This window comes from Lactuca virosa, chromosome 7 (genome assembly GCF_052849685.1).
Source record: "Lactuca virosa cultivar CGN04683 chromosome 7, Lactuca_virosa_CGN04683_v6, whole genome shotgun sequence".
NCBI lineage: Eukaryota > Viridiplantae > Streptophyta > Magnoliopsida > Asterales > Asteraceae > Lactuca > Lactuca virosa.
Window position 1 is genome coordinate 212,839,638 of NC_136432.1, and position 13,025 is coordinate 212,852,662.

Consider the following 13,025-nt stretch of genomic DNA (forward strand, 5'->3'; position numbering starts at 1 on the left):
ACTTTAAAAACTACGAATCGTTTATAAATTTCTAAAAACTTCCTTATAAACAACATTGGAAGTTTTGTTTATAAGTCTACCATCTTTATCTAAAATTAATAATTTCAATCCTTTTCTACATTGAACTCTAGATAAGGCAACATACAACTGTCAATGTGAAAAAACAGGATTTTTGAGATACAGACCAAACTTCGATAGCGACTGCCCCTGAGTTTGAGTTTTATTAATTGTCATTGCAAAACATAAAACCAATGGAAATTGTCTTCTTTGAAATTTGAAGGGAATTTTTTTTTTCAGAAGGAGTTAAAGACATTCTTGGAATAAAAGTTCGGTTTCCAATATTACTTCCAGATATGATAACTGCCTCAATAACATGTTTGCCCAGAGATTTGACTTGTAGTCTAGTGCCGTTACATAAGCCATTTTTCTGATCAATATTTCTCAGTAACATAACTGGAACACCGACCTTTAAAATTAACTTGTGATTTGGCAAACCTGATACTTTAAGACCATTTAAAACATCTGGGGAGTATAAATTGGCATCAAACTGATCATGAACAAACTCAGATTGGCAGAGACTATCTGAACTTAAATATTCTACTTCGTCTCCGGGAAACAATGATAACAAACGATCATTTATTTGTTGGACAACTTCATTTTTTGGAGCAAGTATAGCTCTTTCTTGAAAATAACCCGTAACGTTGAAGTTTTCCAAAATTGAAGGATATACAAACTCAATTAATGAACCTATAGGATCAAGTGGATCATTAATGAGAAAATCATCCGGAACATCAATAATCGTTTCACCATCGTTCGAACCACCAACTTTTCCTTCTCCTATCCAAAAGCCTGTTTGCAAAATCCTTTATTTCTCGAATATCAGATGGATCCCTTCCAACAGTTAGCCTCATGTTTATCGTTAATCTATGGACTTTGCATTGTTGGCATATATACGAAGAACTTAAAGAAGCATTAACGATGATTTGTTTACTACCTCCTTGAACAACAGGTAGAATTTGTCTGAAGTCTCCTCCAAAAACAATCGCTTTCCCTCCAAATGGAATATTTGAGTTGCTAGACTTGTCAAACTTACATACATCTTTTAGAGCTCGATCTAAAGCTTCAAATGCATACTTGTGGACCATAGGCGCTTCATCCCAAATAATCAATGAGCTTTTTCTTACTAATATGTCGAGTTCACTATCAGGCGGTATCTTACAAACAGAATCCTGCGTAAGATTCAATGGAATTATAAACCGAGAGTGTGTTGTCCTACCTCCAGTCAATAATAACGATGCAATACCACTTGAAGCAACATTTAAAACTATCTCACCATTACATCTAATTGCTGCAGATATTGTCTTCCAAAGAAAGGTTTTACCCGTTCCACCATATCCATACACAAAAAACACACCTCCTTTCTTATCCTTGACTGTAGTCATGATATCAAGAAAAATATTGCGTTGCTTGTTTGTTAATGCAAAAAACATACGATCAAACTCTTTCTTTAAAATTGGTATGTCATAGTCTAGCTCTTTCGTGATAAGGCGATTCTTTGAAGCAGAAACAGAATCAACATCAGGGTAAGGCATTTTTTTATAATTTTTAAGACTGGTGTTGTTACGAAGTAAAATTTGTTCGATCTCGAACAAAGTCAGGTTTTTAAGTTGATCTTCATTGAGTGATAAACATGTATGATGAACAATATGTCAAAAAGAATATAATGTTAAACAGTTTAATGGTAATAAAAAAATTGTACCCTGCATATTGAAAATATATAATATTAGTTTTTACAAATAATGATAGAAAATTATAATACCTCGAGACTTTAATCTACGTTGGTGGTTGTAAAGAATACCATCTGACAAGTGTTGCCATGTATTTTCCCAAACAAATTCTGGTCTACCCAAACTGTTAGACATTAACATCGTAGCAAATAAGAACCGTAGATAAAAACCAGTTCCTGAATGACTTGCTTCCATAATTGCATTGACATATTCTTTGTCGTCATCTAAGAGGCCCAAAGCATAACATGCATCTCTAAAAGAAGGAAATTCTTTACCATTTATTGTACGAATTTCTTCAAATGATTTTGGACCTTTCACTTTATTTAAAAGAATCCTTAAGAAGTATACTTCGCCAAGTTTAGGTGAAACCGAGTGAATTCTTCCAGTTTAACGTCCAATTTTCCTTGGCTTCCAAAACCTACCATTAGGTTTCCAAACAAACTTTGTAGGAAATTCAACATATGTAAGTTTTCATGCATCTTTATTAATTTTATTACATTCCATCCAAGATGTGAACATAGAAGCAGCAACTGAAGGTTGTTCAAGAACATTGTCAATATCATCGTCTGCAACATATATGACTTGTTGTTGATCAGGAAGATGAAAAGGTAGTCGAATCACAGAAGGATATCGGTAATGAACATCGTATCCGAATATTCGCCATGATGCCTCACATGCAGATAGATATCTACAAGCATAATAATCTTTTATTTCATCTACAACATCGTCGTGATCAGAATCGTTGTTGCCTTGTACAACAGCAATTGTAGCTCTATTTGGACCCTTATTTATATATTTAAATAGATACTTTATGGAAGATCTTTGATTGCACCATTCAACATGAATGTGTGCATGATATGTTTTCAACAGATATTTGTTATATGGAACAACATTTCTGTTGTCTAACTTGACACCAGATTTTTCGACAAAATATCCATTGTTTCTTCTCATATATAAGGGATAACCGTTGGCATCAACTGAAGAATGATTAGAGAATTGGTTTGGAAAATTTTTCGAACATTGTTTGTCAACCATGCATGGGCAATTCATATTTTCAGCTCCACAAGGCCCATGTATCATGAATTCACTCACAAGTGAATACAATTCTGGATCTTCATTGATGTTCGGAATCTCAGCGGAAATAATCGAATCAATATATTCAACAGTAGGCCGCTTGGAGTCAGCATGCATAAATAGACAAATATGACTGTGCGACAAACCTCTTTTTTGAAATTCAATTGTATAGACCACTACAAATTAATTTTATAAATAACATATGATTTGTATTGGATGAAATATATTGCGTAAATAATAAAAAATGTCAATAAATAAAAAAAATTAATAAAATAAATGTGTGTATTAAACAACAACTTTAAATACCTGCTTGAACGATGCCGAAAATTTTATTTTCCCGTATGTCTTTAATAAAAGCATCAAGCTTTATCTTAAATAACCTACATAAGATATAAAGTCTATCTTCTGGATGTAGTGAAGTGTTATGAAGAAACCTTTTAATTTCAGGCCATTTTGGATTAAATGTAAAAGGTTATGAAGAAATCAGGATATCCAAACCATTTACATAACGACATGACGTCCAAGTAGTTTTGCATCATATAGCGTACACCGCCAGTGAATGAAGAAGGTAAGATAACACATTGTCCGATGTTAGATATATCTTTATTCCCGGAATCTTGTTGATTACGTAATTTCTCATAAGACTCGCATCTAAGAATTTGTTCTTTGCTCCTTACGAAATGTAATTTCTCACTTTCAATCATGGTATAAGCATCTACCAAAAACTGTTGGAACAACCTTTTTGAATAAAGAATTAGTGAAAAACATTGATCCCTGTCTTGTATTCTATAAGAAAAATATTCTCTCATTGTACAGTTGGGCCGCTTGCTGTTCTTGAAGGTGTAATACCTCGATGCGGTATATCAACTCTATAACCATCATCACCATATGGAAACAGTAGCGGATACTGAAGAGGAAGTTATGAAGGATGTAATTCACTAATACGCCTTAGAGAACCAGATGAAGTTTGAACAACAATATCTCTATTATCAATTGAATCACCAATATCTCCAACAATGAAAGTGGCAACCTCAGAAGCAGTTGGTAGGTTATATGTCCTTCAATCTTGTTCCCTTCTTCCAATAATTCTCAACTTGATATCAACATGAGGGTTTTCATGAAAACAATCTCTAAGTATTCTATAAGACTGAACCAAAACGTTATTTGAATCTAACATCAACTTTAAATCTTGTATAATATCATTATCAACGACAGAAGAATTTGATGTAGATTGTTGATTTTCTCCACTGCAAGTAACATGAACATATAAACATAGGATAAATAAAGAAAGTAATGATAATCAATAAGATATTTATTAATTAGAAAATTGTGAAAAGTATACCCAAGACATGTTTGTCTATTTTCGATCTCATTATCGGTATCATATATGTACAACTGAGAGAACTTTGGTTTAGATCCATGTTCTGGTAAAAGGCTTCCAATACTATGATAATTTTGACCGCTAAGTCTAAAAGTGTATGGAGCATTTCCTCTATTGATTGATGAATCAATTTTGCCACCCATTGATGTAAAAGAAAACATAGAATTGCAACGACGAATGTTCTTCATGAAGTGTTTGCTTTTAGAATCTCCAGATCTATAAAGATTTTCATAACTTGGAGGTGCATTATTTAGCTCTGGTAGTTCAACTTTGCCATAAGCACAACATAAAGAATAATTAACATTCTCTGTTTTTTTTACTTCTAACAGATTCATCTTTCCATAATTTTGCAAACATGTTTGGCACACAACACTCTGATCACCATGATCTAAATAATCTGTTAATTAAGATTGACATAAAAAAGTTAATCATGTAAGTGTATATAATTGAAAAGGAATGAATGGACAAATGTAAATATTGTATTTGTGAAAAAAATTACCTTTTGATATACCGGTGTGTATGTTTTGATTATGCTAGCAATCATTGTTGTCTTCATCGGATCTCAGACCAATTATTGGAATAGGAGATAAATTTGCATATTTTCTTTTATTTTTATGATTTGGATTAGTTAACATGACTGATGACCTTGATGATGTTGTAGATGATTTGTCGGATGTGACACCATTTGAAGATACAGAGTATTGTCTGATATTTGGTAACGGTGATTGAAAACTGTTATTAGAAATATCAATGGCTGGGGAAAAAATATTGAAGAAATATACATTGTTAAATATGATAGAATAATATATATATATATATATATATATTAAAATGAAATGGTAAAATAAATGAATTACCATTGGAAATGTTAGATAATGGAGTTCTAACATTTAGATGTGAAGGAGGAGTCTGTAACGTTGCTTGTTTTGACATATTTACACTTGATTTAGATGCCAATACGTTTTTATTTCGATGGACAACTCCTTTGAATTTGTTTGGAAAAAAAATTGTTATAAGAAATGCAGAAATTTTTAATAATTTATTTAATATTATATGAAGATTAATATTGTTAAAGAGATGATATAAAAATGATGATGTGATAATTTTTATTTTATATATTTAAAAGAAGAATAAAAAGTGTAAAAGGAATTAAATAGTTTACCGTTTTCCTTCATTTTTGAAACATGTGATGTGTATTGATTGGTTCGGTGATACATTTTTTTTTATCCAAGTATAACTTTCTTATTTTTCTTTTTTCTCTAGCTTGAACATGATAGATTTTCCAATTTGAATCTGCATAAGCATATATATAAGATAGTTATAATTGAGATTAATAATTAATAATATTGATAAAACAAATTCGTAAAATATATAATAAACGTACCGTTAGCACCTGGGTTAATAACATTTGTAGAAGATGGAATTTGACAAATGATATAGTGTATAAAGGTATATGTTTTGTATTATCCAGATAAAAATTATTTAATTTTATCTTCTTATTAGTCTTAAAAAAAGTCCATGTTAATGCTTACAATCTGAAATATAAGAAAATTTATAAGTTTATACAAAAAGATGAGATGTTCAAATTTATTGTAAAAATTTAAGAATAAATACATATGGAAAGTCTAAAAATATAGATTGCCATTAAATCGGTATAAAATCTTATAAATTAACTGTAAAAAAATATTTATGTGTGTGTTCTGCTAGTAAATATTTTGATTTTGAAATACTTGTGTAAATAAATATTAAAAAATTGGCCATTTATAGGGCCCATTTTTATAAATTCATTTTCATAACGGGAGTAAAAAATTAATATTTCTTTTGATATTTTTTTTGGTTTTATTATTTAATGATGTAAATGGTCCCTGTATGAAAGTGAAATTATATAAATTGTCGTTGTTTTGTAAAAATGGCAAATAAAGTTATATTATCAACTAACTATAATTGGGTATATTTGTAAAAATATAATACGAGTTGATGGAAGATAAAAGTTTTTTGTTAACATCTAAAGTTAAATAGTAAACGTAGCTAGCCAGAGACACTCACAATTGGACAACAATAAGTGAGTTTTCTAAAATATAGCTTAATTAGTTACATCATACGCCTAGAAACACGAGCCTTGCAACTCCGCAAAAGTCTGTTAAGTGATATATGACATAGATTATGTTAGCTTCATGGTGTAGTTTCACAATGTTTAATTTAGGGAAATCTTCAGAAAAGTCTAAATATTTTCGGAAAAGTTACATTTTAGTTCCAAGATTTTTTTTTTGAACGAAAAAGTCCTGAAAACCGGCAAAAATTTACAGTTTGACCATTTTTGACCGGTTGAAACCGGTACCAAATTAATTTGGGACTATTTCGTAAACTAACCCAAAATATAGGGACTTTGCTGTAAACAAAAAATATTAGGATTTTTCTGTAAACAAAAATATTATGATTTTTCTACAAACAAAACTCTTATTATTATTATTATTATTATTATTATTATTATTATATAAATAAGAATTCTAGTTTTTGAACTTGTTATTATTAATATTGTTATTAATACATATAAATGCATTTAAATGAAAAAAATAATATTAATGACATTATTTAATGGTGGAGGTGGAGGAGATGGTGATGCTTTTAGCATTGAAATCATGAATATTTACTTGTATATTTTTACTTTGTATATGGTCATTTCACTTTTGTTATTATTGTTTTCAATTCAGAATAATAATACTTAACAATTTAAAAGAAGTTGTATATTTGTAAAATTGTTTATAAATAGTTTAAGGTAAAAGGATTTTTCATTTTGTATATAAAAATGTTTTACGTAGAAGGATTACTTTCCAAATCCAACAGATCCACTACAAACATCTACATAGGTAGCCCATGTCAAAATTCAAAAATATTAATTACAATATCTTGCTTGATAAAAAGTAATAGGATATGTTTTTTGGATTAATACTTTTGAATTTTGATTAATACTTTTGAATTATTCATATTACTTTTTATTAAACAAGATATTGTAATTAATACTTTTGAATTTTGATATGGGTTACCTATGTAGATGTTTGTAGTGGATTTGTTGGATTTGGAAAGTAATTCTTCTACCTTAAACAATTTTATATACAAAGTGAGAAACTCTTCTACCTTAAACTATTTATAAACAATTTTACAAATATGCAACTTCTTTTAAATTGTTAAGTATTAATATTCTGAATTGAAAACAATAATAACAAATGTGAAATGACCATATCCAAGTAAAAATATACAAGCATACATTCACGATTTCAATGCTAAAAACATCACCATCTCCTCCACCTCCACACTTAAACAATGTCATTAATATTATTTTTTTATTTAAATGCATTTATGTGTATTAGTAACAATATTAATAATAACAAGTTCACAAAATAGTATTCTTATTTATATTTTTAATAATAATAATAATAATAATAATAATAATAATAATAATAATAATAATAACTAGAAAGGTTACCCCCGCTACCCGGGGGCCAGAAGCTTTCAACGTTGTTTCCGAATTGATAAATATGACAGACATAGAAAGTGCAAGGATGAAAAGTCCGGGCTTTGCCCCGGACAAAAAATGTAAAAGTTTTGACTGCAAGGACCAGAAGTGTGAAAATGGCTAAAGAATTAAAGGGGTAGGAATTAGCACTTTTTAGAAAATGGATCAAAGTTGTCAAACCGTTAAAGTTTTGTGGCCAAACTTTAAATATTAAAAGGTTCCAAAAAAGTGTAAAAATACTGATTGCAATGACCAAGAGTGTCAAAATTGGTAAATAATAATGAGCAAAGTTGCCAAAAAAACATCCAAATTTAGTATTCCTAACTTCCAACAATAATACAGGGACCAATTCTGCCAAAAAAATGGGAAGTTGAATGGAACACAAACAAAAGGACATGAATAAATTAATTAAAGAAGTACAGGGACCGGATATGTAAATCAGGGGACCAAACCTGGACAAAGTATGCCAACTTCACTATTCCTTTCTTCCACAACTTTAATATATATACTAGAAAGGTTACCCCCGCTACGCGGGGGCCAGAAGCTTTCAATGTTGTTTCCGAATTGATAAATATGACAGACATAGATAGTGCAAGGATGAAAAGTCCGGGCTTTGCCCCGGACAAAAAATGTAAAAGTTTTGACTACAAGGACCAGAAGTGTGAAAATGGCTAAAGATTTAAAGGGGTAGGAATTAGCAAATTTTTAGAAAAGGGATCAAAGTTGTCAAACCGTTAAAGTTTTGTGGCCAAACTTTAAATATTAAAAGGTTCCAAAAAAGTGTAAAAATATTGATTGCAAGGACCAAAAGTGTCAAAATGGGTAAAGAATAATGAGCAAAGTTGCCAAAAAACATCCAAATTTAGTATTCCTAACTTCCAACAATAATACAGGGACCAATTCTGCCAAAAAAATAGGAAGATGAATGGAACACAAACAAAAGGACATGAATAAATTAATTAAAGAAGTATAGGGACCGGATATGTAAATCTTCCAACAATAATACAGGGACCAATTCTGCCAAAAAAATGGGAAGATGAATGGAACACAAACAAAAGGACATGAATAAATTAATTAAAGAAGTACAAGGACCGGATATGTAAATCAAGGGACCAAACCTGGACAAAGTATCCCAAGTTTACTATTCCTTTCTTACACAACTTTAATATATATATATATATATATATATATATATATATATATATATATATATATATATATATATATATATATATATATATATATATATATATATATAATAAGGATTTTGTTTGTAGAAAAGTCCTAATATTTTTGTTTACAGAAAAATCCTAATATTTTTTGTTTACAGAAAAGTCCCAATATTTTGGGTTAGTTTACGAAGTAGTCCCAAATTAATTTGGTACCGGTTTCAACCGGTCAAAAAGGGTCAAACTGCAAATTTTTGCCGGTTTTCAGGACTTTTTCGTTCAAAAAAAAATCTTGGGACTAAAATGTAACTTTTCTAAAAATATTGGGACTTTTCTGAAGATTTCCCTTTAATTTAAAACACTATACTATTTCTTACTTCTATTTGTACAATGGACATAAATTTATGTTTATTTTGATAATGGGCTTACAATTGTAATTATCTTCATGAGTTTGTATGTAACATCCGGAAAATTGGCCTAAAAGTTTGTCATTTTTGTGAAAAAAAATTAAATAGTAATAATAATAATAATAAACTTTTGTGGTAGCGATAATAGCAACTTTATCTGTAGATTTAAATGTTGACCAATTAAAAAAAACATGAGAGAAAGATGGAAGTGTAACATCCCAAAATCGAGACTCAAAATTTTTTGTTTAATTATATTACTTATAAAAATAGTTTACGGAAAACATCATTATTATCATTTCAAAACATCAAGTCACAAATCACAAATCTCGAAAACCATAACATCAAATAGTAAAACGTCATATTACAATCTCATGGTTCTCAAAGCGGAAATCATGTGTGTGCGATGTGCTGCTACCCTGCCGGCTCCTTCCCCTTAGATGAAGAGGTACCTGAAACCAAAACTGAAAACCGTAAGCACAAAGCTTAGTGAGTTCCCCCATCATACCACATACCATACAACATACATACTGCCGGGCAGTTCTGGGGTGCCCGACCTACCCATGTCAAGCCATTCTAGGGTGCTGACCTACCCATGTCAAGCCATTCTGGGGTGCTGACCTACCCATGTCAGGCCATTCTGGGGTGCCTGTCTACCCTCCGGTCTATCTCACTCGATCACGGGGACTATTTCACCCCCTACTACTACCACATAATAACATATCATAATCATGCTGTCAGACATATTTGGGGTGTCCGACCTATCCTTCGGCCCTAACGACCGAATCGGGGGACTATTCCCCCTACTACCACTATCACATAGAACATATCATACTGGCACATAGAACACATCAAGTAATAGCAAACCAGACAATTATCACAAAGACAATCATCTTAACTGTAATCAACTACTAGTGGGTCGGCCTTGGTGCCTTTGACCAACTTCTATTAGAAGGTAACTCACCTCAATGTTGTGTAGTGTCTGCGCTGCCCTCGGTATGGAAATCAACTCTTCTCGACTCCTAAATCCCTACACAACATCCTTTCTACATTACCAATCCATACTCATAACCCCTACAAGAGTCAACTCAAGTCCAAGTCAAAGTCAAGGTCAGAACCTTGGTCAAAGTCAACATCTGGTTGATTCGACTCGTCGAGTTGGTCCACCAACTAACCGAGTCCCCATGTCCACAACATGCTACCATCCCGTCCCTACTCGTCGAGTCTAGCAAGAGCTCGACGAGTTCGCCTTCAACAACACATCAGACTATCTTCAACCGACTCGCCGAGTTCGTCCTTGAACTCGTCGAGTTCATCTTCATCCATATGAAGGAGTTCAGTTTATGACTCGCCAAGTTCATCCTTGAACTCGTCGAGTCCGTCTTCATGTGGTTGGGACATTGCCTTGAACTCGCCGAGTTTCTTCTTGAACTCGTCGAGTCCTTAGATCTTCAAGTCCATCACAAACCCCTAACAGGCTGAGTGTTCCTTCCACTCAACCAAAGACCATTTCCAGAAAACATTTAGGGGAAAACGCGACCCGACTCGCCCAGTCACCCAAGCGACTTACCGAGTCCCTCTTTGTCCAAAACTATTCAATTGATTATAATGGGTCTTAATGCATCAAAACCATAGATCTGACCACGTAGGGTCCATTTTATACGTAAATTTCCAATCTTAACATCCATGCATGGGGGTTTTTTGGCTCAAAAGCCATAAAAAGAGGTATATAAGAAGCATGGGTCTCCCATGGCCATAAAGTTGGCACCTTTATGCCATGGGAACCCTCAATGGTTCCAGATCTGAAGTGTAACTCCAAACACACTCACAAGCTCCGACTATAACTTCACAACTCATAAAAAGGGGTATGATGCGACATTGGCTCCGACCACCTTCGCTGAGGATGTGCTTCTACGCCGGAGACAGATCTGCGAGGTCACAACAGAAAAGCCCGTTAGAGCCGCCCTAGGGACTGTGCCCCGGGAGCGGGCTCCGAAGGTCAAGTGAGATCATCTGGTAGATCTGAGATGGTTCTCCTTAGCTGGAGAGAACCATCTTGGTGTTGGTGGTGGTGTATGGTGGCTGACGGCGGTGGGTGGCAGCTGAGCCACCCGGCCGGAGTATAGTGTGGCAGCTGAGCCAAGGGGAAGATCCCTCTCCATGGAGGAGATACTATTCATTATATAGGGGACAATTAGGTCAAGGGAAATTAGGTCAAGGCTTGGGTCGTCCCAATTCAGGCCCAACTAGCAAGGAGCGGGGCGAGGCCGCCCGGAGGCGTCGGGCGAGGCTAGCGGGCGCGCACCGAGGAAGGCTGGAAAGGGAGCGTTAGGATGGGCCAGCAGGAGAGTCCCCAGCAAGGCTGACAAGGGAGTCCCCAACAAGGCTGGCAAGGGAGTGCCAGGCCGGGCCAGCAGGAGAGTCCCCAGCAAGGCTGACAAGGAAGTCCCCAGGAAAGGCTGCCGCGCCACAGTTGTCTGGACCATACATCATCAAGTCCCCCCAGTCCGATGTTATTGGTATGCGGCCAATAATGTTGGACTGGACTCAGTCATATAAACTGTGCGTCGTCAAGTCCTCCTAGTCTGATGCGATTGGGTTGCTGACAATCGGATCGGACTAGACAAAGCACCAATGCATTAAATAATAAAAAGAAACGACCGAACCTCGCCCACGAGAGTCGTGGGGTTGTGCGAAGAGCCAAACATTGCTTATGCAGCTTGAGCTGACTTGATATTGTTGGATAAGGTGTCTAAGTCCATAACTATATTTGGTATGTACTTGACCCGGTTTGGCATGGTCCATTTGGGTTGCATGGCATCACAACAATTGGATAGACAAAATAAGAAAGGACACTTATGATTTGTTAATATATTATAAGTTCTAATATAATAATATGAAATCATATTATTTAATTAGTATTGATCAAGAATTAATTTGGAATTAATTTTGTGATCAAAAGAGACTAATTAAATATATGGGGATTGATTGTGTAAATCATTCATTCTTATATAGTGGGCTTATGATCCATGATTCACTAGATTGGGCTAAGTCTCATTGGGTGCTCCATGGATGCTCCATGGAGGTTAAAACCCATGGATAATGGAGGGAATAAAAAGCCATGCACATTAGGGTTTACATGGTGTAACCCTACATGTGGCACACTATATAAAGAACCTCATATGGAGCAAAATCGGCAACTAAGGCATAAGGGTGAGGGCTAGCCGAATTTGTGCACAAGTGTACTTCTCTCAAGTTATTCCAAGAGTTGTGGTGTTGTGTGAAGCATTTGAAGCATCACATTTGGGGTGCTAGGCTCACAAGGTCTTAAGGAATCCAAGCAACAAGAAAGGTATGTCATTCTACTAGTTTTTATATTACATGTACCCCAATCACATGCTAGTTAGGATGAAACCTTGGAAAATGAATATTTGCATGTATAATAGAGAAAACATAGATCCAAGGTTTCTAGGGTTGCATGCACACGATAGGAGTGTTAGAATGCTCAAAACCCATCAGTGGTATCAGAGCCTAGGCTTGTTTTCATTATACTTGATGCAAATTGCTGAAAAAGGTCGAAAATCTGCTCACTGTTAAGTGAACTCGCCGAGACCAAGTGAAATCTCATCCTACTCGCCGAGTAGGTTCTTGCACTCGGCGAGTAGGAGGCCTTGTGTGCAGAATTTCGAGTTGTGT

The 13,025-nt window shown here is 34.0% G+C and overlaps 2 protein-coding genes across 2 annotated transcripts; both read right to left on the reverse strand.

Moving 5' to 3' along the window:
* Positions 1 to 223: 223 nt before the first annotated feature.
* On the reverse strand, positions 224 to 1,592 carry LOC145127527 (uncharacterized). Its single transcript, XM_079062710.1, has 2 exons — positions 995 to 1,592; positions 224 to 849 (listed from the first exon to the last, which is right to left on the reverse strand). The coding sequence occupies exons 1-2, from the start codon at positions 1,590 to 1,592 to the stop codon at positions 224 to 226; spliced, it is 1,224 nt and encodes a 407-aa protein (XP_078918836.1).
* Positions 1,593 to 1,674: 82 nt separating this feature from the next.
* LOC145127528 (uncharacterized) lies at positions 1,675 to 5,175 on the reverse strand. The gene is made up of 10 exons (XM_079062711.1): positions 5,100 to 5,175; positions 4,811 to 4,996; positions 4,204 to 4,639; positions 4,037 to 4,108; positions 3,360 to 3,599; positions 3,168 to 3,241; positions 2,285 to 3,037; positions 2,136 to 2,205; positions 1,820 to 2,040; positions 1,675 to 1,760 (listed from the first exon to the last, which is right to left on the reverse strand). Exons 1-10 carry the CDS (start codon positions 5,173 to 5,175, stop codon positions 1,675 to 1,677), a joined length of 2,214 nt encoding a protein of 737 aa, XP_078918837.1.
* Positions 5,176 to 13,025: the final 7,850 nt, after the last annotated feature.

Bases quoted from the DNA above. Each gene is read 5' to 3' on its own strand.
- LOC145127527 (XM_079062710.1), bottom strand. From the start codon at position 1,592: ATGCCTTACCCTGATGTTGATTCTGTTTCTGCTTCAAAGAATCGCCTT. The intron at 850-994 runs GTAGTAAACAAA...TTTTGCAAACAG, and splicing joins TCTACCTGTTGTTCAAGGAG to GCTTTTGGATAGGAGAAGGA.
- LOC145127528 (XM_079062711.1), bottom strand. From the start codon at position 5,175: ATGTCAAAACAAGCAACGTTACAGACTCCTCCTTCACATCTAAATGTT. The intron at 3,600-4,036 runs GTTAGATTCAAA...TTATTCAAAAAG, and splicing joins ATACAAGATTTAAAGTTGAT to GTTGTTCCAACAGTTTTTGG. The intron at 2,041-2,135 runs GTATACTTCTTA...TCCTTCTTTTAG, and splicing joins TTTCACCTAAACTTGGCGAA to AGATGCATGTTATGCTTTGG.